At 45.2% G+C, this 26,731-nt stretch overlaps 1 protein-coding gene across 4 annotated transcripts; it reads right to left on the reverse strand.

Moving 5' to 3' along the window:
- Window positions 1-53: 53 nt before the first annotated feature.
- Window positions 54-25,945, reverse strand: LOC309363831 (hyaluronidase-3-like). 4 transcript variants are annotated; one of them, XM_081900320.1, is made up of 4 exons: window positions 25,813-25,945; window positions 3,840-4,823; window positions 1,826-1,915; window positions 54-1,029 (listed from the first exon to the last, which is right to left on the reverse strand). In XM_081900320.1, the coding sequence occupies exons 2-4, from the start codon at window positions 4,758-4,760 to the stop codon at window positions 601-603; spliced, it is 1,440 nt and encodes a 479-aa protein (XP_081756446.1). In that variant the 5' UTR covers window positions 4,761-4,823; window positions 25,813-25,945; the 3' UTR covers window positions 54-600. The 4 variants fall into 4 exon arrangements, with proteins under 4 accessions (XP_081756446.1, XP_081756445.1, XP_081756447.1 ...); XM_081900319.1 differs by lacking the exon at window positions 25,813-25,945 and adding an exon at window positions 20,144-20,783; XM_081900321.1 differs by lacking the exon at window positions 25,813-25,945 and adding an exon at window positions 7,772-8,975.
- Between the last annotated feature and the right edge of the window lie 786 nt (window positions 25,946-26,731).

Raw genomic sequence — 26,731 nt, forward strand, 5'->3', positions numbered from 1 at the left:
ATAATAGTTGTTCAGCTAAGTGTGCTAAAAAAACAGACTGAGGGATAAAAGTGAATGAGAGAAGCCTTCCAATTCACTTGCTTTCTCATAGCTTTTACTGAAGTTGGGGGGGGGGGGAGAGACAGAGCGGTTACGAAAAGGTAGTTATGACACCAAGTTCCAGACATCTGTCTCCTTTAAGTTGTAGTGCTAACAAGTGTAGGAAGGGTGTGCAAGGATGACTTTCATGGTGGTAGTGAAATGCTTTCATTTCTCAGCATTCCACCTGCCAGATCACATAGGAACTCTGAAGGTATAAGGTATATGGTGCTCTCATGCTACAGCTCTTTAGGGTTTCCAAGTGTGTCTTTATTTTACTAGATGTGCTTAGCTACAGTTTCAAAACCCAACAATGCCTAAGCCCTTACTTTAGGCTTACACCTGAGATCATTTTTAAATTATAGTGCACCATCAAAGAAGGAAAAAGTGTGTGTCTGCTGTTTGTCTACATCCAGACCCCGCTCTGTTTGAAAAATGGAAGAGTCATCCAGTCGAGAAATGTCTAGAACAGATATCATCAAAACTGCCCTTGGAGTAAAGTGCTGGATCTGCAAAGATGTGTTATTGGAATTCTGTCTTTTCATTGTAAATGGAAGGAGGACAGATGTTTGACTTCACAACAACATTGCTGACATGCCCTGCATGAAATATATTGTAATACTGTTGAGCTCGACTACAATCAGGTCCTAGGACAGGCTCCAGCCACAGCGGTGTCTCACACGAGGCTCCAGTCCACTGTGGATAGCAGTGACACTGAAATTGTTCCCATGCGAACATGTCTTGATCTGGAAAATCTGTCATTGAGGACTCCTCTTCCCACTGCTGCGGGTCCAGGTGGAGGAAGGCTTCCAGTTCGCTGGGGTCCTGTCTCACGCAACGTCCATGCCCGTGGCACAGCTCACGGCTGCACATGCGCGCTGCCGTGGTTACGTTGACGATGTATGGGCCCAGCGTCGTGGTGATGTAATGCTTGAGGCTCCTGCAGCTCTCCTAGAAGATGGAAAACTAGGATTACAGCTCAGAACATTCTAGGGATTGGACCCATCGGCACTGAGGAGGGGAGCTTCTAGACATTTTCATTTAGGCAGAACCAATCACACGGGCAGGTGAGCATGGTCATTAGTCAAGGTATCAAGAAAATTGGGAGAGGAGTTGGAGAAACAAGTTATCCTATCCCCACCAAAGCTGGAAAGTAAGGGAATAGCTGCTGGGCTACCGATGAGGTGGGCAAAGAGGGCATCTGTTTTCTCTCTCAGGCTGATTCTCAACTTAGGAAGTACAGTGGTACCTCGGGTTAAGAACTTAATTCGTTCTGGAGGTCCATTCTTAACCTGAAACTGTTCTTAACCTGAAGCACCGTTTTAGCTAATGGGGCCTCCTGCTGCCGCCCTGCCGCTGGAGCACGATTTTTGCCCTCATCCTGAAGCAAAGTTCTTGACCTGAGGTACTATTTCTGGGTTAGCGGAGTCTGTAACCTGAAGCGTATGTAACCTGAGGTACCACTGTATATCCTAGGAAGAGGGCCTTCTTGGCCATGGCATCCCACCGATCAAATGCTTTCCCCATGGATGCTGGCACCTGTTTTGGTGCCTGGTAAATAGCTTTTTATTTCCTTTAAATAGTAAAAGTTTTAATATAATTGTTTAAATATGCTGCATGATTGTTTCACGGTATGGCTGTATTTGAATACATTATAGGTATTCTCAGGAAATGTTGTAATTGCGAAGCATATAAAGGTGGTTCATGAATTAATAGATGGATAGGACATTGTTTCAGAGATACTCACCGGTGACTGGGAATAGGAGAGGTCACCCCAGAGCACAACCCCAGCGGCCCCAAGTGCTGCACTCTCTCCAATTGTATACACCAGGTCAGCCTGAATGGAGAAAAGGAGAGAACTGTTAGCACTGGGCAGCTTTCTACATGAGAAGTGCAACGTATCACTTTGGTGATAATAGCACATTGCATTAGGCAGGTTTTCTGGCTAGTTACAACGGATAGATTTTCACTGAATTTTTCTGGCCCAATTAAGTTCTCAGGTCAAACATGAGTTGTAGTTTCTGTAATGCTTCAAAAGTCTGACCAATTTGCTTAACCAGACACCACAAGAATGTGGATTGTGAACCCATTTTGTACATCATTTTATTCTATGTTTATGCAGCATTTTCCTCTAGCTATTGCTCACCCACACATTCTCCTCCCTAAATCCAGAAATTCCAGTTAATCAGCAGCTTCTAGCCCATTGGCCAAATTTGGTCCAGGATGGATGGACCCCCATTTGGCCCGCAAGGCTAATTCCCCCACAGCTGACATGGGGCTGGATCACCTGTGTGACTGAGTGCCTTACAGGGTTTGTGATCATACAGCCAATTCCTGTGGAAAGCAAGGTTGAAGTCATCACCCATCAGTGATGGGCAGTGAGCTCAGGCCTACCAGACTGTCTGTTACCAAGTTCCCCATGAGGAACATAGTTATGAGATGATTGACAAATGGGTGGCTCCACCAACCTATCAAAGTTGGCGCACAGAATTGGGGAAAGATGAAGGTGTTGCCAGCCGGGCCAAAAGGATTCCCCATCCCTGACAACACCTTTCTATTAAAGCAGTTAATTAGTTGCTTCCTGTTCACTCATAGCTGGCCACAGCATTAATGAAGTGCCTCAATTAATTAGTTACTGTGACCGCGCGCACACACATATACACACACATATATATATAAGTGAGAGCAGGACCATAAAGAAGGTTGATTGCCGAAGAATTGATGCTTTTGAATTATGGTGCTGGAGGAGACTCTTGAGAGTCCCATGGACTGCAAGGAGATCAAACCTATCCATTCTGAAGGAAATCAACCCTGAGTGCTCACTGGAAGGACAGATCGTGAAGCTGAGGCTCCAATACTTTGGCCACCTCATGAGAAGAGAAGACTCCCTGGAAAAGACCCTGATGTTGGGAAAGATAGAGGGCACAAGGAGAAGGGGACGACAGAGGACAAGATGGTTGGACAGTGTTCTCGAAGCTACCAGCATGAATTTGACTAAACTGCGGGAAGCAGTGGAAGACAGAAGTGCCTGGCATGCTCTGGTCCATGGGGTCACGAAGAGTCGGACATGACTAAACGACTAAACAACAACAACAACAACACCCCCACATATATATATATATACACTATATATATATATACACTATATATATATATACACTATATATATATATATATATATATATATATATATATATATATATATATATATATATATATAATGGTGCAACATTCCATCTGAAGCATGGACTGAATGGCCTTGGGCCAATAATTTTCTCTCAGCCTAACTAGCCTACCTCACAGGGTTGTTATGAGAACAGTGTAATGAAATACCCCTTCTGTGACACTCCAGGCTCCTTGGAAGGACAGGATAAAAATATAATAAATGAATAATGTACAGTGAGGGGGGGAAGTATTTGATCCCCTGCTAAATTTGGCCGTTTGCCCTCTGATGAAGAAATGACCAGTCCATTAGTTTAATGGTAGGTTTATTGCAGCTGTGAGAGACAAAATAACAACAGGGGATCAAATACTTTCCCCCATCACTGTATGGTGGCAGCTAATATTCCCCACAGAAGGAAGTTTCCAGCTAGGTAAGAGATCTGGCTGTGTTTACTCAGAGGTAAGTCCTACTGAATTCAGTGGGGCTTACTCCCAGGTTAAGTGGTTTTAGGATTGCAGCCTTAACCTTTATTCACTTGCTACCATTGATGAAAAGTGCCTGGGCCTATTGTAAGCAGTTGGCACCTCTCAATTCTTACCTCAGTCAGGTACCGTGGAGAATGTCTGTAGGAGACTCTGGAATATGCGATCACAGGGAGAGGCTGCTTCACGCCAAACTGTGCCACGCGAAATGCTTCTTTGAGGCGGTGGTGAACATAACTCTGGTGGTAAGATGTTGGGAGTTTTGGTGGGAGGTAGATACTGGGATAGAGGGCAGATGAAACCTTCCAGAGCCACATGAGATGATCATTCCACTGGACCTCTGTGGGGTTGCAATGACCGGTGTAGTTCTCTTCGTTCTCCCAGTTGTAATTGAAACAGTCAGGGAACCCATAGAAGCCCCAGAACCCCTGTGGCCTCAGAGACTTCCCCATTTGTAGAGTTCTCTCCATGAAGGCCCGAGCTGCCTGTTCAAACTCTATCTCCGCAACATAGGATTGCTCCGTGAGGGGTTCATCAGGCCTTTTCTTCTTTGCCCATTTTTCAGAGGCCACCCTATACACGATCTTGGGGCCCCAGTTCCGCCTCCAGAGAGGCCGCCACTCCTCCCAGTCCACCACGGCCAGTCCCTGGAAATCAGGCTTCAGGCTTTCCAAAACATCTCTTGAGACTGTCTCCAGGTGCTTCTTCAGATCGACCTTCTGAGGTATCCCTCCATTGTGCCATTTGCCATCTGGGGAGATGTAGGGATAGAGCCCAAACTTGTTCTTGTAAAAAATGGTTATGTTCTGGCCACGAAAAGCATTGTCCTTGTTCTCCACAATGCCATAGGCTTCCAGAGGCAGGGTGATCCCAAAATGCTCTCGACACTTAGTTGTGGGCAAGTTCCACACCACCACAAATGGCTCCTGCTGGAAAACAGAGCTGGCTGTCGTCTGCTCCCAGCTATACCCTCTTAGGCAATGGATGACCCCAAGGAGGAAGATGATGCGGACTGAAATAGTTTTGTCCAGGATCATGGTGGGTGTAAGAAGCCAATGTCTCTTCTGGGGCCCCTCCTGCTTTGTTTACAAATGTGCACCCTGGCAGGGAGAGGGGAAAGACAGAGTAAGATCTTCCCCCTGAATTTAAATATCTGACACACAGGGCCAGGGCAGTGTAGCAGTTAGGCTCAGATTATGGCTAGGGACAGCCAGGTTCAAATCCGCTTACCAAGGCGACATGATGTGCCAAGGTAAGCAAGGCACTTTTGAATCCATGCTCCCCATAAATCACTGGGTGGCTTTGGAAATCATTTTTCCCCTGCCCAGGGGGGTGGGGTAGGTGGGACTGGCCCGCTCAGGTTGGATCCAGAACTGGCCCACCCTCCATAGGCCGCTTTGACAGGTGTACAAGAATGCTATTCAGCAATTACCTGGAACCATATGATGTGAGGTGATTAAAATTTAAACCTGCAGCTGCAAACTTAAGATTGCGCTCTTCATTCTTCCTTCTGATTTGGGCACTGGGGCTGCACCTGCTATCATATGACATCAGGTAATGGACAGGTGACCATGGTTTGGGCCAAACCACCATACAAGGAGGCCTAACAAGGTCTCACGGATTTTACAGGGAAGAGGCAACCATGCCAGTCACCTGCAGCTCCTTGAGAAAATGTTGGACATAAATATAATTAATTCAGCTAGCCTCACAATATTTTTTATTGTATTTTAAACCTGGATATCTGGGCTTGACATGGATTCCAAATGGGATTGCTTACCTTGAATATCAAGGTATCTTGGGGTAAGTGTCTTATGTGTCTAAGTTTTAAGGGAGATAAATTCATGAGGTAAACCCAAGGAGAGGAAAAGGCTGAACACCAGGAAGAGGAGAGCTGGCTGTACTGGCTGATGTGTAAACTTACCTAAAGTCACCTTACTTGGGAACAGAAGCTGTTTGGATTACACAGGCATCTATGCTGCCAGGTATTTTTCCACAATGGAGAAGCCCAAAACACCAACTGGGCTGCTTCCACTTCTTGGTTTTGTTTTGTTTGCTCTGTGTCATCCCCCCTGGCTTCATTTCCCACTCTAACACTGCACTACGGAGGATTAGAATAATACCTAAGAAACTGCATGCCAGGATCCTTCCCTAGTTGAACTACTGACTAGCTAGCCAGCCTCTGAACTAGAGACAAGCTAATGAATAAGACAATGGCATATTGTCTGAGCCAGCCTGTCCAATGAATCCGGTGTGCCTTAGGATCAGAACCACATGGCCACTCTGAAGCCAACAGGTCATCATTAACATCACATGCACAAACCCCCAGCCCACCCCCTCCCTGCAAAGGAACACCAGGGTTCAAACTCAAACTTTATTAGACAGGCCAATTCGATGACTGGTTTTGCAATCATCTTGGGACTAGATAAGCATACTGCCATGCCATCATCTTGGGATCAGGTAAGCATTCTGCTTCCTGAGTCGGCATGGAAAACCCCAGCCATCATCTCTCTGTGTTGCAATATTTCCTTTTAGTGGAACAGGTGTGGTAAAACATCCTTTCTCCCAGCCTCTTTCCTGCCATGATGTGCGCTCGGATCTTCATGTTACTGGTAATGCATAGAAATCATAGCATTATTTTCCTTTCTCCAGCTTTTCCTCTAACCACAGTTTGATGTAAAGCTATTGCTAGGTGTCTCAAGAGTTTTGAATTTACTAAGGATATTTGGCTTCACTTAAGTGTGAGGAGTGTTCCTTATTGCAGAAAAGATCTATGCAAATCTACTCACAAATTGAAGTGCCCAGGGCACAGAAGGGGTGAAACATAAAAAGGGTCTCTTGCGCCCTTGGCAAGGAGCTGTATTGATGCCCTATCCCTGAAAAACCCACTTTACCGCAATAGCTGCATTATTTGTCTAAAATCACCCCCTCTACTCCAGTATCTCAATTTTTTCTGAGGTGATTCTGTCATCCAGGCAATCTGCCTCTCACGACATTTGGCCCACACAACTTAACTCTCTTGGTCAGAGCAATCTGGGGAGATTTTTGCAGGGGCCATTTTCACCATCCCATAGGTGCACCCCTGGTCATACAAGCTAAGAATTATCGTATTGAGTGAGTTGTCAGAAACAGCCTCACATACTCAGAGATGGGACTTGACAACCAGGAATTGAACATTGCTGTACACTCCCAGGCTTGAAAAAGCCCCTTTTCATAATTAAAACATTAATATGTAAAATGGGAAGTGCTGGAGTCGAATCCTTACCCTTAAAACTCTTAAATCACTAAGGTATAGATGCTGGTTTTGGTTACTCAGTAATGTGAGAACAAGACTCTCACATGCTTATTTCATGTTATTTCAAAGCTCAGCTCTGACGCTGAAAACAGATTTTTGGGCTTTGTGCAGTTCAAAAGAACTCATTTGTCATTTCCACCATTTCCTTCTCAGCAGGCATGCTGATCTGCATAATTCACCAGCTTTTATAACCTCGACTCAGGAGTGATGTATTAATGAGCCAAGTGTGTACAGCAATATGGATTAAAGAATATATGAAGGTAATGTTAGCCTAGGAGTAGAAGCAAGAGTCACCATTCATGGGGAAGAAGATTTGAAGATTAGTAAGTTACACCTGCAACAATTTGATCAAGGCTATGGCGTGCCTTATTCTGGTTTTTTAAAATTACATATTGCTGAATTTGGTGGATATAAAAGCACCAATCATAGCCCAGCCAACTTCCCACCAGAAAAATCTGTTTATCGAGGAATTTTGTATGGGAGAGTCGGATAGGAAAAGTAGAAACGAACCAAATTATACAGTCTCACCATCCTAACAATACCAAAACATTTTGATGTGCTAATCTACATGCAGAAAAACATCCTGCTTCCCTCTACTATGAAGTCTTAAGAGCAGACAGCTGGCAACAGGGATCACTTTACTGAATCCTCCCTCCCATTATTAGTAGGCCAAGTTTCCTGCACACTGAAAAGTGGAATAAATTGCAACAATGGGCTTACAAATAGCACAAGTAACATAAGAGTAATATTTGTCACCTTGAGCTCCTTCAGGCGGAAGAGAGGGAAGTAAATTGAATAAATAATTGCGCTTACTCCACAAGCTTGCAATCCGCTCTTCTCATTCCACAGGACATCTGAGCCAGAAGTGCTGATGTGACCAGCCCAGCTGCATTGTTAGTATCCAAATTTGATGACATCATCACCTACAGCACCCCATTTCTATCTGGGGCGGCTATATCATGGCAGAACGAGTTACTCAGTAGGACTGAGCCAGACTCAAAAACAATTGCTACCTGTATGGTTGCCTCAGGGCAGCCACCTCATGGCAGCATGGTTAGAAAGCTGATTCTGCTCTTATGGTAAAAGATCCCTAATCAAGTGTCATGGTTAACTAAATCGTGTTTTGTTGACTTACGTTGCACCAGAAAGTTAAAAAAATAACAAAAATTCATTTTTCCTTGCCTGATTGTTCAGACAACTTGGTAGGTTTAAATCTACAGGTTTTTGTAGAAGTAAAGAAGAACTCAAATTGGTTTGCAGTTTGCCAAGTTCATTGTGGAAGGCAGCAAGTGTGGGAGGAAGAAGAACATGTAATAGCTGCTAATGTGTAGTTACACAGGCCAATTCACGTGCTTCAGAGTCTGATGGCTTGGACTGACCTTTTTAAAATGCAGCTTGTTGTGTTGTGACTTTTTTTTAAAAAAACCCACACTTATTTAACTTGTTTTTCACCTGAAACCAATCGGTCCCAACAATAATAAAACAATAAACTGAAATAATTCAGAAGCATAACACACACAACCCCCAAACCAATCCCTAAAAAGAAAACAATAATAACATTATTTACAACTAAAAAGCAACCCCAAACATATAAGCCTAATTATATTCCATCAAATATTTCTCATATTCTGGGATGTAGGCGATGGTTTTAACCTGGCACCAAAGACGTGAGTTAATACCAGGAGGGTTTCAATGGGGAGAGCACTACATAGATAGGAGTGCCCTCTCCCTAATTGCCACCTTCTGAACCTGTCTTTAGGGGACACTCAGAGAAGAGCCTCAGGTGATGCTCGCAGGGCCTGGATATGTTAGTTTTTGGAGCAATCTCCTTATCAGTCTTCTGTGTATGGTGCTTAAAGCATGAGGCTTTCCCAGCTACATCAGTGATGTGTACTTTTGCAGGAGATGGGTTCGAAAGAGCAAAGGTGTGAAGCCAAGAAAGACCCTGGTCCGTAATCTGGACTGACCTTTTTAAAATGCAGCTTGTTGTGTTGTGACTTTTTAAAAAAACCCACACTTATTTAACTTGTTAAAGCTATATAGTCCATGTTGCTATTTCAGCCTGTGCTCAAGTCTCATACAATCAGATCAGCGCACACAAACTGGACTGAATTCAGGCAGATCAACCATGTTTTGGGCAGATGTGAACTGAACTAGCTGAACTAGGTACGTGGCCAATTCTGTGCATGTGCAACAGCCATCATAGTGAACGGTTCATGTGAACAGGCCCAGCAAAGGGTTTAAGAAGCAGAGCTGAAGCTGCTCTGTCTGTCAGGCAATCGAGGGTATCCCTTCCCCTTAGGAATGTAGGAAGCTGCTGCTGGTTGAAGCAATGGCTACTTCTTGAAGACACAGACATTCTTGATCTGGAAGGATATGACAATAGTTTTGGTTGGCATGCATATTTGTGGTATGACAAGGTAAAGGTGTATAAAAGTTTTAAGAACCATATTGTCAGGAAAGCATTGTATAATGTTTGGAATAGATATAAGGATTTATTGGAAAGTAAAACCCCTAGGTGGTTGTCACCAATGGAAGCGAAAGCAGTGAAAAAAAATTAACATGGACTCTAATTGGCCTAAGTATTGTGAAATTTTAGAATATGATGGCGAAAGACTGAAGCTACAAAGTTTTGAGAAGCTAAAGCATAAAGTTCGAGATTGGTTACACTACCGTCAGATAAATGAGATGTTTAAGCAGGACAGGAAACTTGGTTTTCAGAAGGAGAGGTCAAAGTTAGAAACAGAATTGTTAGAATCCAATACTAAAAACTTATCTAAAATGTATAATTTGCTGCTGAAATGGAATACACAGGATGAAACAGTGAAATCAGCTATGATTAAATGGGCACAGGATATTGGTCATGACATCATGTTTGACGACTGGGAACAGTTATGGACCACCGGTGTTAAATTTACGGCATGTAATGCCCTGAAAGAGAATATAATGAAAATGATCTATAGGTGGTACATGACCCCAGTCAAACTTGCAAAGATTTATCATCTGCCCAATAACAAATGTTGGAAATGTAATGAGGCTGAAGGTACCTTTTACCATCTTTGGTGGACCTGCCCAAAGATTAAGGCCTACTGGGAAATGATCTATAATGAAATTAAGAAAGTCCTTAAGTGGACATTTGTAAAGAAACCGGAGGCTTTTCTCTTGGGCATGGTCGGCCAATTGGTATTAAAGAAGGATAAGACATTCTTTATGTATGCAACCACGGCGGCAAGAATCCTGTTGGCAAAGTATTGGAAGATGCAAGAATTACCTACTCTGGAAGAATGGCAATCGAAGGTGATGGAATACATGGGACTGGCAGAGATGACCGGCAGAATCCGTGACCAGAGGAAAGAGACAGTGGAAGAGGACTGGGGGAAATTTAAAACATATCTAAAAAAATTACTGTAAAATTGTGGACTGATAAGATGTTAAGGGGTAGGAAACAAAGAACTACAGCTGTAAATCTTAAACTTCAAGGAAATTTAAAAGGGACTTAACTAAAGACTGATTGATGAGTTGCTCGAAAAATGGTAAAACAAGGATGTGGCGAAGGGAAGGCATGGGGAAGTCAATTTTTGTTGTTTGTTTTTGATGTTTGTGTTTGTCTTGTATTGTCATTAATATGTGTAAAAACTAATAAAAATATTTTTTTTTTAAAAAAAAGGAATGTAGGAAGCTGCTTTAGAATTAGAATCAGACAATTGGTCTATGAAGCTCAGTGTTCTCCATCTCTAGACTGGCAGTGGCTCTCCTGGATCTGCATGCAAATAATGAACCCTACTATTGACTTGCTGTCCATTTTCATTGCTTCATGCCACATAAATCACCTATAATGTGCAGAGAAGGATGAAACATTGAAGGCGTAATACTTGTGGCATGGTCAATTTCTTTGGCAGAAAGTGTCAGATTCCATAACACCTTCACAGAAGAGGAACAATCCCTACATACAAAAGAGAGGTGTCCAGAGCATATATTCGTGATTTTATTTGTATGATCAGAGGAACTTTGTATAAGGGTTTTTTTTGGGGGGGGGACTTCATTTTCCTTCGAGGAACTAGAACTCTGAACTGCCCTGAGACCTGCAGGTATAGGGCAGTATATAAATTCAATTAGTAGTAGTAGTAGTAGTAGGTACAGAGGAAAACAACCCAAGGTGACCAGACTTTTGGAAATAAAATGTGGGAATCCTGCAAACCACACAGATCTATTGTCTCTTCCAAGAAACAAGGGACAAAGCTACTGGTGTGGTTTCAAGCATTATTACTAGAAAAATATAAGCAGGCTTCTTCACATGTACTTAAATGAAAATGCTTCATAGGAAAATGCATTGAATAATGTAGATAGTAATACACAAGCTGGCAGCTGTGTTGCATTGAACCTGCAATGCCATTTGTGCAGTTTCGGGTGAGGGATTGCAAGAGTCAATACTTGGTATGAGTTGGAGATTATTTTCAGTTAATGGAAACCTCAGCATACAATGCACAGTGCAGAAATGAAAACATCTGTGATCAAGCACCCAATACCCTGCATGTGGAATTGTTGTTTGATAACGGACACATAAAAGTTGCACTCTCTCCTACAGCAGCCTTTTCTCAGCTGCATCCACAGGACTGCTGTTCCAAGGCTGGAAAGGAGGAAATTCCAAATGGGCTTGGGCTCTGCATTCTTAAGAAGGAATTGTCAAGATTTTGATGTCGTAAATGTAAAGAAATAATAAATAATAATAATAATAATAATAATAATAATAGTAATAGTAATAATAAATTGTTTATATACAGTAGAGGTTTGAAGTTGCATCAGACTGAGACGTATTAAATTTCTGTGATAAAAGTTTCATGGTTGTACAAACTCTTTACAGTAATTACTCTTACTGTATTTTGCTATTGTGACTATAGGACATGGGATGCAGTTCTCCACAAAATGGTGGCATTTATTTTCTAGCTTTGGGCTCCATGGAACAGACGTCACACTTTTGACTGTCCCCCTCAATGGAGAATGTATTTTATAATAGCATGAGCTGAGCCAGCCTAGTTTAGAAGAAACAGCAAGTATGCTTCCTACAAGAACACTGAAGGAGAAAGAGTATTAGGGCCACCTCACGCACTACAGTTTTAACATGTGTCTGCAAATGATTTCAACCTTACCTGCAAATGCACATGACCAACACGTGTCTGCAAAGGCACACAATTAATATATAGAGGGATGTTCCTAACATGTAAAGCGTGAAACTGCCTTAGAAGTGGGATACTGCCTTGAGCAAAATTTAACTATGGCAAGATGGCATACAAATAATTGATGATGATAAATTACTGAAATGAAATGAAACCACAGGCTTAAGAACAAATACGGTAGTCACAGAAGGAACAGTGAGCACCTTCACTTAAACACACACAATTGGGTGGCAGGGTGGAGAGAGACTTGACTTTCCTAGACGTTTTTAACACGTGTCCTTCACTGTAGGAACCCGATCCTGTAATTCCAAATTGTTGGGCCTCACAGTGGTTGCTCAAGAGTGAGAGGAAAGTACTACACATTGGGTGGAATTCAACAATTTGCTAAAGAAATTGTTCCATCAGGCAAACATAAATGCCCTGACAGAGCAATCTCCCTTCTCCTCCCATCCCTGTATGCTGTGCTGTGGTTATCCTGCCCCCCCCCCCCACTGATTCAGGAACATGGCTTGAGGAAGGAGAACCCAATTATGCTAGCAGGTCTAATTGAGCTGGCTTCCAATAGCACAGCTATTTAGCAGAATCCAGCCCACCATCAGGGACACTCATTTCACCGGGCTCATTTTAACTGTGATCATTACCTCATCTATTATGAGGATAGCATCACGGCAGTTAAATTAGGCTATGAAGTTGATCTCTGCCTCAGACCAAGTCATTAACCTGACGATTAAAAAACACCTTTGCAATCAGGCAAGCATTCTATTACAAACATATTTCTGGAATGCAGGCTTCCCAGAACAGACCAAGAGGCCAAAGAATGATACAGGTTTCAAATTAGAATTGTGTGCGTTTGTGAAGGACAGGCCTGCTCTGACATTATCCTACCAAAATACGTCTTTCTCTCAGTTTTATCTAATCTTTCTTCGTAGGGACACTGTTACCTGCAACAGATGCCTAGTCCTACTGCCCTGACTTCTGTTAGCATTAATTCCATGGGCTCTGAAATACACCTATCTGTGCATCTGCTGCAGAGTCAGAGGAGACGGTTCAGATATTTCAGAGGTGCTTTATTGATAAAATGACATCAAACTTTAAGGCAAGGCAATTTACGATACACAGCTCAGCACAGGCCACTCAGCTATGGCAACCACCACTGGAAGACAATGGGGGACAGTGGATGGCCTTGAAAGTGTATCCAAAATAGATCATTGTCTAAGCGAATTTCACATTTTTATGGCATGAAAATGGGCTCTTGTCTGAAAAGAATTCTGGTAAAAACAACCGTGGAAGATAGAATCTATTGGCTTTGTTTGTGTTAGAATAGTTCTCTCACAGCCTATCTCACTGGATCCGAAGCTGAGCTTTTCTTCTCAGCATCTCTGTTCCTTCAGCCATCATTTCATCTTCATCACACTTGCACAGGCACATGGTGAAAGGGTCAGATGTCCTTCTCCATCCAGAATATGGGCCGCCCCTTCAGGTCACGATATGGCGTTTCTAGAAACAGCTGGCTCTGGGCTTTGTCCCCCGATGGACCAGAAGAGGCAGAGTTACAGGAATCGGGATGGCCTGCCGAAAGGGCCATGGACAGAGGTGGAGGTGGAGGAAGAGGAGGTGGGGGAGGGGGAGGAAGGTTTGCAGCAAAAAGAGGCATGGTGGCTGATTGCGAGGGCGGAACAGAAGCATTCATGGCCTGGGAAGAGGAACTGTGGGAAGCTACAGAAGCTGGCAGGCGGGGAGGGGGAGAAATGGTGGTGGCTGCTGGCGGATAAGAATGAACAGGAAGCAATGGGGGTGGTGGGGGAGGAGAAGCCGCTGAGCAAACCGTGAATGAGGAAAGGTGTGCTGAAGGTGGCAGTGGAGGAAGGCTTGCTCCGCATCTCCTGCTGCAAGATGCACTTGGTTCACGCTTCCCAGACCCTGTGGGAAGTTCCTTGTCCTGCTGAAGGGGAGAGAAGCTCTCCAGAAACTCCATAGGTACAAGGGAACTTGCGAATCCTGCACACTGAACTGGCTTGGACAAGCTGTAACCCAGGTGGGCGTAGAATTGCTGCTTGTCGTGGGTGGTGAGGTGCAGGCGCCTATAGCTGCGGGACTTGGCGTACTGCTCAACAGCTTCCATCAGCTTCCTGCCATAGCCCTTTCCCCGGAGGGCCTTGGCAACAACCACCGTCTCCACAAACAAGCTCTTGGGCTGGCCAACCACACGGGACAGCCTGGCATGCCCCAGGAGTTGGCACTGACTCTTGGCCGTCTTCCCTTCCGCGGTGTCTTCCACTGACCTCTGGGTCCTAATCAGCACCAGGCACATGGGGAAGCTGTTGCTGGATCTCTGCAGGGAGTGGATGCGGGAGGTCCTGCTCCTTTTCCACTCTTCATTGATGAGGTCGGCACAGGCCTCTAGGAGATCGGGCCTCTGGTGAAGGGGCACCGCTGTGAGCATCTCTGAAACAGACCCCATTCTTCTCACCACCAGAGGACCAAGCAGCGAAACATTACATGGGACACAGGGAGCTTGACTCACTCCTGAAAGCACAAACACAATGAAGTGTGTTTGCAGTGCACAATCAGTTACAAGAGACCTGCTAACCCTTTCGCAGGGAAACCTCACCTTGCCAGGATCAAACCCAAGCGGAAGGAGCTGCAGCATCCTCTGTAATCATCCCATAAAGCAAAGGGCTGCAGATGCCAAGACAGCCTTAGCTCTTGGTCTTACAAAGGCACAGATAGCCAAGGCAGTGTGATTCTAATGTTGTAGCCCATGACTCTCAACCCATGCTGGCTGCAGCTGATAAAAAGTTGTAGTCCAACAACATCAGGAGGGCATTGCATTGGCTATCCTTCCACTTGGTCTTTTACCAAGTGCCGATTTGGGGCATGCATACAAGACATCTAGTCTGCATCCTCTGCTACAGTGCTGGAGAAACTGTGGCTCCCCAACTCCCACAGTTCCTGAAGACTGGCCATGCTGGCTTTGGCTGATCAGAGTTGGGAGTCCAGCAACATTTGGAAGGCCACAAGTTTCCCAATCCAGTTCTACTATAAAAACATCTGGGAATCAGTGTAGACTATAAGCCAATTCCTAAAAATGCTTGTTTGAAACTCGGCTTCCCCCCCCCCCTTGGGGACTGAAAAGGATTCAGTCATACAGAAATATGGTGTACACCCTCCCAAGGAACAGAAGGAGGTAACATGGTTCACTTACTATATTCATGTAAGTGCAGTCTGGCTGAATGCAACTCATCCCTTGTCCATAGGAAGGCCCACTCAAGCTCTATGAGTTTCTAAACTGCCAACATGTTCCCACATTTAATTCACAATTATGGGAGTATGTTCTGTACTCCATGAAATGATGATGGCCATGGAGATTCCTGGGCAGCCAGACTGCAGACCAGAGACGACTTCTTAAGCTATGTGTGAAGAGCAATCCACTTTAGAAGAAAACTCAGGTTCCGTTTGGCTTCTTTACCCTTCTTACAACAGTCCAGTTAGGAACTTGATTCAAGAGTGGTTTAAAATTGAAGGTACTCTGATATAGCTTAGGTACTCGGTGGCTTCTTTCAGGACTGTCACACCTCCTCTCAAGAGATGGCACCTAAACATACAACACAGGTTGTCTTCTCTTTGCATCTGCCTACACTGAAGATCATTCAAGTGAATATTTGGATAGAACGTGCCTCGACCAGTAACATGCCCAAACTGTGAAAGGTAGTTTACTTTTTTTAAAAAAATATATCCAGCAGAATCTTCCACATAAAATGGAAGCAATGATCCCAAGGACCACCTTACATCACCACTTTTGTCTCATCTGGAGCATGTGGGAACTGGCCAAGCAACTGTTTCCACATGTCTCCATAATGCAATGTGCCACTTCCTCCAAAATCTCCCAGAAGGGGACTCAGCTATAGGTTTGGCAAATTGCAAGCAGGTGGTATGTTGAAACATTCCCCTAACCAGTCCAGAATGTCACAGATGAGCCTCAAATGGTTTCAAGAATCAGCCCACAGTGAGAGTTCAAACATTGTATTAATCTCATTGTACTCCCGTTGGCTCATGAATTTGCTGAGAGGCAGCTGTGTTGAGCAGGACCCCAACCCCCCAGTGAATGTTAGCAAGTCTAGTCACAACTCTATCCTTCTCTGTATATTTTTGGAGATGGTGGTGGGGTACATACAAGTGCAAGGGGCATAGTAAGTCAGTGACAGAGCACACACTTTGCATAAAATAGTTCCCAAGTTCAACTCAGGTATCTTCATAAAGACCACTGCCTGAAACCCTGGAAAGTTGAGAAGAATATAGAAAATACTGAGTCAGATGGCAATTATATGAAGGTATCTTTGTGTGTTCGAGTGAAGGGGAGGGTGGGCTTCCATTTACACAGTTTTGTCCCCTTAACTCTTTATCTCTCAGATGTTTCAGACAGCACAGAGAATTCTCTCCAGACTGCCTGGGATGAAATGGAGGAAACTGGGGAATGTTCTCACTCATTCTTTTTTTCCTTGCTCTCTCTCCTTTTGATCTCCGTATCTTCCATACGGTGAGACTCAACGTTATCCTAGACTCTCACTAAACCCGTGAGGCAGCCTCCAAATGGAAGCCACACTGGAAGATGAAAAAAAACACCCAAGAGACAACAATAAAATTCATCCTTTCACAACTCTTTATGAAGTAGCTTATGAAATTATACCATGCAGCCACTGCACTCGGGTTGTGAAATAGGAACAGAACATGCCCTCTGAAAGGTGGGCTGAGGAGATTCTCATGACAGGGACATTGGCTGGGGGCAAATCCTAGAGCCACGTAAGCAGAGGGAACTCTAGGGTATTGCTTTAGAGCCTTAGCATCATCCAGCTACTGCAGCACTGAGTTTAGAGAATGCTATTTTGACAATACTGTGCTGCATCTGCAGACATGCACAGTTAAGTACTCACGATTGCTTATGTCTGCTCTCATTTACCCGCAAACAGCAGATGACTCAGTTCCATCTCAGAGGCTAGATGTAGCCCCCTTACACAAGTTTTCGACACAGTGCGTGCTACCTTTTCTGCAAAGGTGCTCTGTGACATTACTGGAAAAGCCATATGTTTGGGGAAGGAAGTGTCTCGTACCAAGAGTTTTCTCAATAAAGGCTAAGAACACCACAACTTGTGCCTCCAGTTACCGGCAAGGACTGCTCCTCAAGACAAAATTTGGTTGTGCACCAAAAAGAATTAATGTACATCTTTTCAAAGTTGTTTCAGCCCACTCAAGTCACAGGAGTGCATTCCCACCAGGGCAGAGAATCAGTCCAACGGTCTAAAACTATTTCAATCACCTCTCACAAACATCAATTACTCATGCTTATTACTAATTATGCATACTAAGTACGTAGGCACTTTTCCAGGTGCTTAACATGAATTCCACTGAAGTAACCCTTACAACAGCCTTGTAAGGTAGACCAGTTTTATTATCCCAGCATCACAAATTGGGGGCTTATGGGGGGTGGCTGAGGCTGAGAAAGCAATGGCCTGCCTAAGGCCACCTAATGAGTATGTGATTGACATAAAGATGGATGTAAAATTACTGCTGAACTCTTTTGATAGGCTGATACTAACATTTTGCTATGCACCGCTGTCTTCGTTATTTTCTTCTTTATCTTAAGCAGTTTGGGGAAGCTCTTGAGAGAAAGGGACATACAAATAAACTGAGAGAGGTGATGATTGGTAAGGCGAGATTTTCACTGGTTTGCCAACCACAGCTCGTTCTCTAACCATGCACTATGCCAGCTTCCACCGCCTTTGCCATCCTGTTGCCCTCCAGATGTTTTAGGCTGTGATTCCCATCAGCCCCACGCAGCATGGCCCCATTGGCTGGGGCTAGCAGGCGTTGCGATCAAAAACATCTGCAGGGCACTAGGTTAGTGAAGGCAGCGGCGGAGCATATGCCTGCGCTGCCTAGGGTGGGCCCGCTCCCGAGGGGGGCGGGAGTGCCCTTCCAGGCGTGGGATAGCCGCTCGGGTGCACCCTGCAGTCGGGGTCGGAGCAAGCCACTCACAGGGGTGGAGCAAGCTGCCCATGGCAGACATTCAGCGCGCTGCCCACCCACGACTCCCAAGCCTCCCCCAAGCTGTCAGAACAAAGGGGGAAGGGGGGGAATACCGCCAGCAAAGCAGCACAGCTCCCCCCCCCCTTCCGCTGACGGCTCGGGGTAGGCTCAGGCTTTGCAGGTTTGCAGCACACCAAATGTCACCCCCCTCAGCGAAGACACCCGGGGCGGTCCACCCCCACTGCATCCCCCTTCCTCCGCCCCTGGGTGAAGGCTGCCTTCAAGCAACAGATATGCACACACAAAAACGCCTCTAATTTTGCTCTGGACTACCTTTGTCACCTGTGAGCATTGCCAACGTGGGGATAGACTGCTAAAGGGAATCTGAATTTACATTCTCGTCCATGTAGGTTCTGCATCTGCATTACAAATTGATTTAAGCACCAGGTGTTCACCTGCTTTGGGAGCTTGCTCAGCATCAGGTGTCCAAGAATACACAGAAAAGGCACTTGTCATAAGCCTCCCTGGAGGGAAGAGCCCCAAGGTATGACGTGAAGGCACATGAGCCTATCACCTTGCTGGAGCTATATAGGCTGCCACGTTGCCTGGATGAGTGACTGCCTGTGAACCATGCACATACAGTGGTACCTCAGGTTAAGTACTTAATTCGTTCCGGAGGTTCGTTCTTAACCTGAAACTGTTCTTCACCTGAAGCAGCACTTTAGCTAATGGGGCCTCCTGCTGCCGCCGTGCCGCCGGAGCATGATTTCTGTACTCATCCTGAAGCAAAGTTCTTAACCCAAGGTACTATTTCTGGGTTAGCGGAGTTTGTAACCTGAAGCATCCGTAACCTGAAGCGTATGTAACCCGAGGTACCACTGTACTGCCTTGAATTCCATGACTAAATTAATGACACAGAGGTCAGAAAATAAATAAAACTCATACAACTTGCCTTGTGTGCTCTATACGAGACTCCCTTGAAGAAGAGATGAGAAAAGTAATTAACGCACCATACATGAATGACCTCTGTTGCATCACTCACAGACCGTTGTGGAAAGCACTCTAGCAGAGAACAGGGCAATCAGAAAATAGCATACCCCTAGGTAGACTGATAAGCCCTACTTGCGCTAAATTCCAAGTTACCAGGCAGGCCTGCAAGTTCTGGTTCAAGTAGCTTTTCTGACAAAAACCTCTATATCCAAGGCACGCACTGCTAGAGGGGATTTCTTGTTTTCAAGGATCCTGGCTCTGGAAATAAGCCGGCAGTGTCATCACAACACTTCACTAGCAATACCACCCAAAAATGTCACACAGTGTTTCCTTTTTCCATTTCTAAGCATCCTGTTGCCAACTTGGGCACTAGGATTCCCTACCCCTCCTGCTAAAATCAACAACACACTCTACACATCCTGGAGGAAAAGAAGAAGAGGCTGAACAAATTCCATTCATCCACACCTACTCCCAGCTCTACTAGAGCAGCACTAGATGAGAATCGCTCCTTGCGTGAGGTAAAGATTCTATCCATCTTAACAACAGCCAGCAGAGCATCTCTCATTCCTCAGTTTCTACTGGTACCTCTCAGAACCAGGCCCACATGACAGCATGACCCATATGATACCCTGGTCCCAAACTTTCAAAATTCTGAACAGGCACCAAACCTACATACTTTATATCCTGTCCATCCCAGTTTTATATTGCCTGTTCCTCTAGTACAGCTGCCTGAGCACAGTATACATGTTTGCTACAGGATTCCTTTATAACAGGATGAGAAACTCATGGCTCTCCAGGCGTTGTTGGACTTCATCTCCCATCAGCCCCAGCCTTCCTTGCTAGTGGTCAGGATTGATAGGAGCTGTAGTCCAGCTAGACTTGGCTCCCCTCCCCTGCTCTACAATAAGACCACCAGCAGAAGAAAAGAAGTGTCAAATACCTGTGGCAAATGGGAGCTGCCTGAAGTGCCGCTTCCCTCCTTTGGAGATTCTGCTTGCAATGCTAAGGCTCAAGGGAAACCGTCTACTTTCGCAAGAGCATGACAGGAAGCTACACATGCGCCTACAGCTCATTTCTTCTTTTAAAGAGTGAGCTGTCTGTTTACTTGACACCCAGGTCTTGGAATGTAAATTGTGTGCTGAGTAGCCCAGCCCAGCCCTGACAGGAGCCAAAGGCTGGCACCCATCCAGACAACAACAACAACAAAGCAGCAGGCACAGACTTCATCTACGGGGTTCCCAAACAGATGCCTTCAACCACTACAGCTCCTAGGTCCAAGTGTAGGCTGAAGTATCAAAGAACTCTATTTTTGGGTGGTGGTGGTGGGGAGAAATGGACCCATTTAGATTCTGAGAATCCAGCCCCAATAAACATCCAGCCAACTCACTTTGGCAACAGCAATTCTATCATGAGTAGAAAGGAAAGGGAACAGGGCTAGCAACCATCCAACAGCACAGAAAGCAGGTGGGCAAGGAAGGCAAACTAGACTTGCTGCTTACTGTGCCTTAACTCCTCCCCAATACTTCCATCTCCACACATCACAAAGTGAGGCTGCTGAAGCAAAAGGCTGGTAGTAACCCAGATTAGCCTTTGTACAGTGGTACCTCAGGGTACAGATGCTTCAGGTTACAGACTCCAATAACCCAGAAATAGTACCTCAGGATGAGAGCAGAAATTGTGTGGCGGTGGCGTGGTGGCAGGGGGAGCCCCATTAGCTAAAGTGGTGCTTCAGGTTAAGAATAGTTTCAGGTTAAGTACGGACCTCCGGAATGAATTAAGTTTTTAACCTGAGGTACCACTGTATTAGTCTACAGCAGGGGTGGAGTGGGGGGGGGGGAGCTTGAGGCCCTCCAGATGTTGGACTCCAACTCCCATCAGCCCCTGCCAATGTGGGCCAATGGTCAGGGATGAAGGGAGTCGGAGTCCAGCAATATCTAGAGGACCAGAAATTCCCCACCTCTGATTTCAGTCCTCAATGCTCTCTTGCCACAGCACAAAACCCCTTTTGCTAGTACAGCTACTTTATCTTCTTGATTAGAGGCATGTTTCCAAGCTGTTATACCTACACACCAGTTCTATGAACATATAAACTTCGGCTTATTCAGTGTCAACAGTGGATTGATCTACAGAGCCAAACGGAGCTTATGTTACTAGAGTAATAGATGGAAACCAGGCCTCCTGGGGTGGGGTGAGGAGGCCAGGGAATCCACTGGGCAGAACTAGGACATTGCCATGAAGACATTCATCCTGCCCGGTCTCCAGAAAGGACAGGAAGGATGTTGTTTACAAGGTCTCAAAGCACAGAGCCTTGTTCTCCTGTGCTGTCTTCCAGTGTCAACACATAGTGCAACACAAGGAGGAAACAAACCTGCTCTGTGTCTCAGGTAATTTTGGGACGCACCTGCTACCAACAAACACTCCTTGGTAAAAGGTCACAAAACTCATGAAACTGGGGACAAGACAAGGTGGTTAGACTGTCCACAGGCAATGCAGTAGTCTGTTTCCTACCACTATTAATGTACCCAACACAGCTTTTCCTGCAATGGAATTAAAAATACCAATTAAGTTTCAATTCCCTTCCATATCCTGACTTCTGGAAAACAGTCATATTCTGTTTGGGGACACAGAAAACATTCATATATTCACAGAGCTCTGAATAAGTGAACTGCTATTTACCCATTGTCGGATGGGAAACATAACCAAGCAAAAGGGAATTATGACTATGCCTCAATGGACAAAAGGCACTGACAGCACAATCCTATACATGCCTACTCAGAAGTAAATTCATTGAGCAACGGGGTTTACTCCCAATAAATTGGGTACAAGAATGTAGTCTTAAAGTCACTCATAATGAAGCCCCCTTTCAGTGCTTTCCATGGGGCTGAGTTACAATGAATTTCTGTCATCCAAGTTGGTGGCTATCACTATATCTAGGGGGCTCAGATTCCATAGTTTAAAGATGCATGTCCAGTGTTCAAAATTCGCATGCAACCAAGTGAAGATGTCCAGCCCCCAGGACGGTGCCTGATGTCTCCTCCATCTGGAGGTGCATGCCTGGGGATCTTTGGGTCTTGCCTGTTTTCACACAATAACAACACATCCTGTAGAATTATACCCATTATATTTTATCTGCACAATCAGAATGAATTTCAGGAACCGAAAAGTCGTGGTGAAAAATATGTCTTTCAAGCCAATGTGGCCCAAAAATGGCAACTAGGCATTCCGTTTTGGCAACTGTAACCCTGTTTTAAGGAGCCATTTGGCACCTAGCTTTTTATATCTTAGTTTCTAATAGTGGATCATGTGTTATGTGAAGAAGTACTTTCTTTTATCTGCCCTAAACTTTCCAGTATTAAACTTCATTGACAGTCCCAAGTATTATGAAAGAGAGAAGAGCGTCTCTTAGTTTACCTCTACCCCATACATAATTTTATACACTTCTATTAAATCTGTCCTTTACTCACCTTCTCTCTATGCTAAAAAAGCCCCACAAGTTATACCTTTTCCTCGTAAAGCAGTTTTGGCTACCATTTTTTTAACTTTTTCCAGCTCTACAATACTCTTTTTGAGGCGAAGGAACTGTATTATTTCAACTGTAGCTGCACCACAGATTTGTATAACAACATTACAATATTGGCAGTTTTATTTCCCTTTCCTAACCCAGCATGCAATTCACCTTTTTCACAGCTGCTACAGGCTGGCTCAACATCTTAGTTGAGCTAACTAACAGCAATGACCCCAAAATCTTGTTTCTGCTCAGTCAACCCCACTTCAGATCCCATGAGCATGTATGTGAAGTTAAGATTTATTTACAGTGATACCATGGTTTACGACCATAATCCGTTCCGGAGGTTCGTTTGTAAACCAAAACAGGTTGTAACCCAAGGTGCGCTTTCGCCAATGGGGCCTCAAAAAAAAATATGGTTCTAATCCAAAAAAATTAAAATGGGTTGTAATCCCAAAAAAAAGGGACACACACTTCAGGGTTTGACGTGGTTATAATCCAAAACAGTTGCAAACCAAGGTACCACTGTATTTGCCCCACTTTACATTTCCTTTCACTGAACTGCAATTACCCTTTTTTTGTAAGGGAGAATCTTACAAAAGCATAAAATGAAATGTTCATCCTATGTTGGAGCACTCACAAACCCCTTTTCAAATGGACCTAAATTTGTGTGCCTGCAACCCACTCACTAGGATACAGCCCACTAAGGATGTGGGGGACAGTGGCTGCGTAGCTTCAACAGACAGGCTATTTGGCCATATCTTCCCTAGCTAGTGACCAGTGGCCTCATTGGTATCACAGTAAGCTATCCTCTTCTACAAGAGAGGCTTGCCTGGCACCTTCATTACATATTTTTAGGCACTAGGCAAAAAAGTTTTCTCTTCAACCAGGCATTCAGCTGATTAACATTCTATGGCTTTTTTAAGTGTTGTGGAAGGTAGGGAGTTCATTGGTTTGTTTTGATTTGGTATTTTCATTTTGTCTTTTACTGTTGTGAACCACACTTTGATCTTTAGATGGAAGAGTGGTAAACAAATTTAATAAATGATAATCATAGAATCATATAAATGTAGTGTTGGAAGGGACCTAATAATAAAAAGCTTTTGTACTGGTGCACCCTCTCACATATTATTATTATTATTATTATTATTCTGATTATGCAAGCAGTTCACATGCACTTCATCCAAAGCACTGGGCAGTGGAGAATCAGAACTAGGTCTCCGCAAGAGAGAAAAAGTTCCAAGTCCTGGGTGCCTATACCTGTGGTTGGGTTAGTCTCAAGAGATGGCTTGGCCCTCTTTAGTAAAATTGGGATCTGCCAGCCAACAACACATCCTTTCCCATGGGTGAACGGATGCATCAGTGTTGTTTATGGGATTTCCATCCCCAACTCTCTCTACTGGTTATTCTGCCCAAGAGTCAGGCTGCAAAAACCACTGTCTAGACTCAAAAGAGAGGACAGTCAATAGATCACAGTTAAAATTACCAAAGCGCAGGGAAACCCTAATAAAACATTTTCAGCCACAGGAAAAGTCGAGACCAAAGGTCACTTCTATAAACAACTTAATGCTGAGGAAAGGTGAGTTCATGCCAGTGCTTCTCACATCCCACTTATTTCCAAATGAATGCCTGGTCTTCCTCAAGGCCTTAGTATGCACTGCCTTTAATTTTTTTTTTAAATGAACTACATGAACTAAACTCAGATTCATTCACACATGCAGTCAAATCCTATGCATGCTTAGTCAGAAGCAAGCTCAACTTATTCCTGAGTAAGTGTATAGGATTGCTGCCTCTCAGGTGTACATCTATAAAAAGAACTGAATTGCGCACTGGTTCTCCATCTCCTCCTAGTGAAAGGAACACAAAAACTCCAATAAAAAGCCACCTACACATTACAGGGTTTAGGGATGGGTTCACTTCCTAGAGGCAGAGGTACTTGTTAATAAACAGCTGATGCCCAAAGCAATATCCTCCAGCCCTGCCTAAGGCAAATCCAAGGATGATAGAGGAGGCAGTGTGCCTTGCACTTGCAACACACATGGTACTCCTCTCTCCTGAGACTCATTATTATAATTCAAGGATGCTACAGCCCCTCTAGCGCAATATGGATAGATTACAAGAGCAACCCATTTCAGTAATGGGGTAGGTTAGATATTAGGGAGGAAGCACTTCAGTTGCCTTGTCCCGTGTGCACCTGCGGGAATATTCTCTTTCAGTTCCCTGGGGAATCCACCTTTGAACTCTGAGCGGATGTTAGTCATTGTGCAGTGGCTCTGCAACCTCAGCTGAGGTCGATGGTCAGCCCTGCTGCATCCCTTCCCTTTCGCTCTTTCTGCTCCAAGCAACTGCCAGCAGCCCCTTCTCTGGCTCCTGGTCCGGTGGATTGGCGTCCCTCGTCCGCCTCCCCTAGGGCAGAATCGCAGCTCGAAAGAGCTTTCCAAGAAGAGACGCGAGGTGTCAGCAAAGCTCCTGCCAGCGCGCTAGAAACCCGCCGCCTCCACCGATCTAAAGGGCGGCCAGCCGGGGAAGGCGCTCCCTTCCTTAACGGCTGGCCTTTCCTCTCCGGGGGCCGCTCTCCAGGAGGCACCCCCTAAGGAGAAGCGGGCATCTAATATTATTTCCCCCTTTCCTTTTTTTCTCGCTCACTTGTGCTAGGAAACTCTTGCAAGCCACCCCGTCTTTAACTTGAGTCACTAAGCTGGATCCCAGGAGGGAGGGAGGGAGGGAGGGACGGGTGTCCTCGCCCGCTTCCCGCAGAAGCCTCTCCTCCATGCCAGAAGAGGTCCAAGCCCTTTTATGGGCACAGCCTCCTGCTTCCTCCGAGATGCCACAGGACAGACGCCGCCGGGCCGGTCCCCCACCCCCCGCTCGTAGGGGCCACCCTAAAATCCGGCACGCGATTCTGCCCCCCCCCCACGCCCCGAGAGAATGTGGGGTGTCGCCCCGTGGAGAGCCCTGCCTCCCGCTGGAGGGGATTTCAACCGGGCGTAACCTCCCCGGCACCACCTCTTCCTCCGACCCGGGCGCATCCCCGGCTGTGCAATGATGGCGAGCCCAGCTCCGCGAGCGCTTTAAGCGGGGACGGGGCGGGAAGAGATACTGACATGCTAGCGAACGGCAGGGGCTCTCAGCCGCGCGCTCAGCTCTCCCCGCTTCCTCCGGCTTCGCAGAGCAGAACTACCCCGCTTTCGCCCTGGCTCGTCCCTTTACGCACAAGTCGAGGAGAGGCGGGAAAGAAAGACGCCCAGCTTCTTCTTCTGGAGGCCACAGCGCCGTGTAGCGGCTAGGAAATTTCTTCCTCAGGAGAGCCTCCCGCTCCCCCCCCCCCCCGCAAATCGCGTCTTGGCTTTTTCAACCGCGCGTCTAGAAGCATGTGTGCATTCGGAAGACGCGCGTGCTTCGTGAAGGGGAGATTAATGCATATTGTGCGCGTGGAATCCGCAGAAGAGATGAAATTCGACTGTCCGCCATGCAGTTGGAGAGACCATTTGAAACCCTTGTTTTGCTTGGAAGAGGCATCTGTTCAATTTAGCATAGACTTAATAGATTTAGTAAGCATACGTTAGTAAAATTAGGTACAACATAAATATTATTACTTAGTTTTTAGTTTTTCTTACAGAATAAGAAAACCCTGGCAGGATGTGGAGAACATTTCCTGAAGGATCAGTTACACCATTTCTGTTTTCCTTCATGATACAGGCTTCAATCCTATGCAAACTCACCTGGTAGTAAGCCCCACTTAACTCAAGGGAGCAGACATTTACAGCATTGCATTGTTTTTCAGCTACATACTGGAAGTACTCATATTAGCATATGTTTTTATGTGGTAGACAGTAGGTAGTTTAGTTTATTATATGTCCTTTCCCAAACTCAGTTCTTAAGAAGGAAGGAAAGACCCGTTCTCATTGTTTCCCAGGGTTAGTGTAGACGTGCATGCTTTTACTCGGATATCCAGGATTTCAGAAGAATTTGCACTTCCACAGTAGGACATCCAGGAGGGGCCTGCTGTCACTCCACCTCCAT

This window comes from Podarcis melisellensis, assembly GCF_964234715.1.
Source record: "Podarcis melisellensis genome assembly, chromosome: 2".
In the NCBI taxonomy this organism is placed as follows: Eukaryota; Metazoa; Chordata; class Lepidosauria; order Squamata; family Lacertidae; genus Podarcis; species Podarcis melisellensis.

Coding starts and splice junctions, on each gene's coding strand:
- LOC309363831 (XM_081900320.1), bottom strand. CDS start 4,760: ATGATCCTGGACAAAACTATTTCAGTCCGCATCATCTTCCTCCTTGGG. Junction 1,916..3,839: donor CTCCACGGTACCTGACTGAG/GTAAGAATTGAG, acceptor TTCTCCATTCAG/GCTGACCTGGTGTATACAAT. Junction 1,030..1,825: donor TCTCCTATTCCCAGTCACCG/GTGAGTATCTCT, acceptor TCCATCTTCTAG/GAGAGCTGCAGGAGCCTCAA.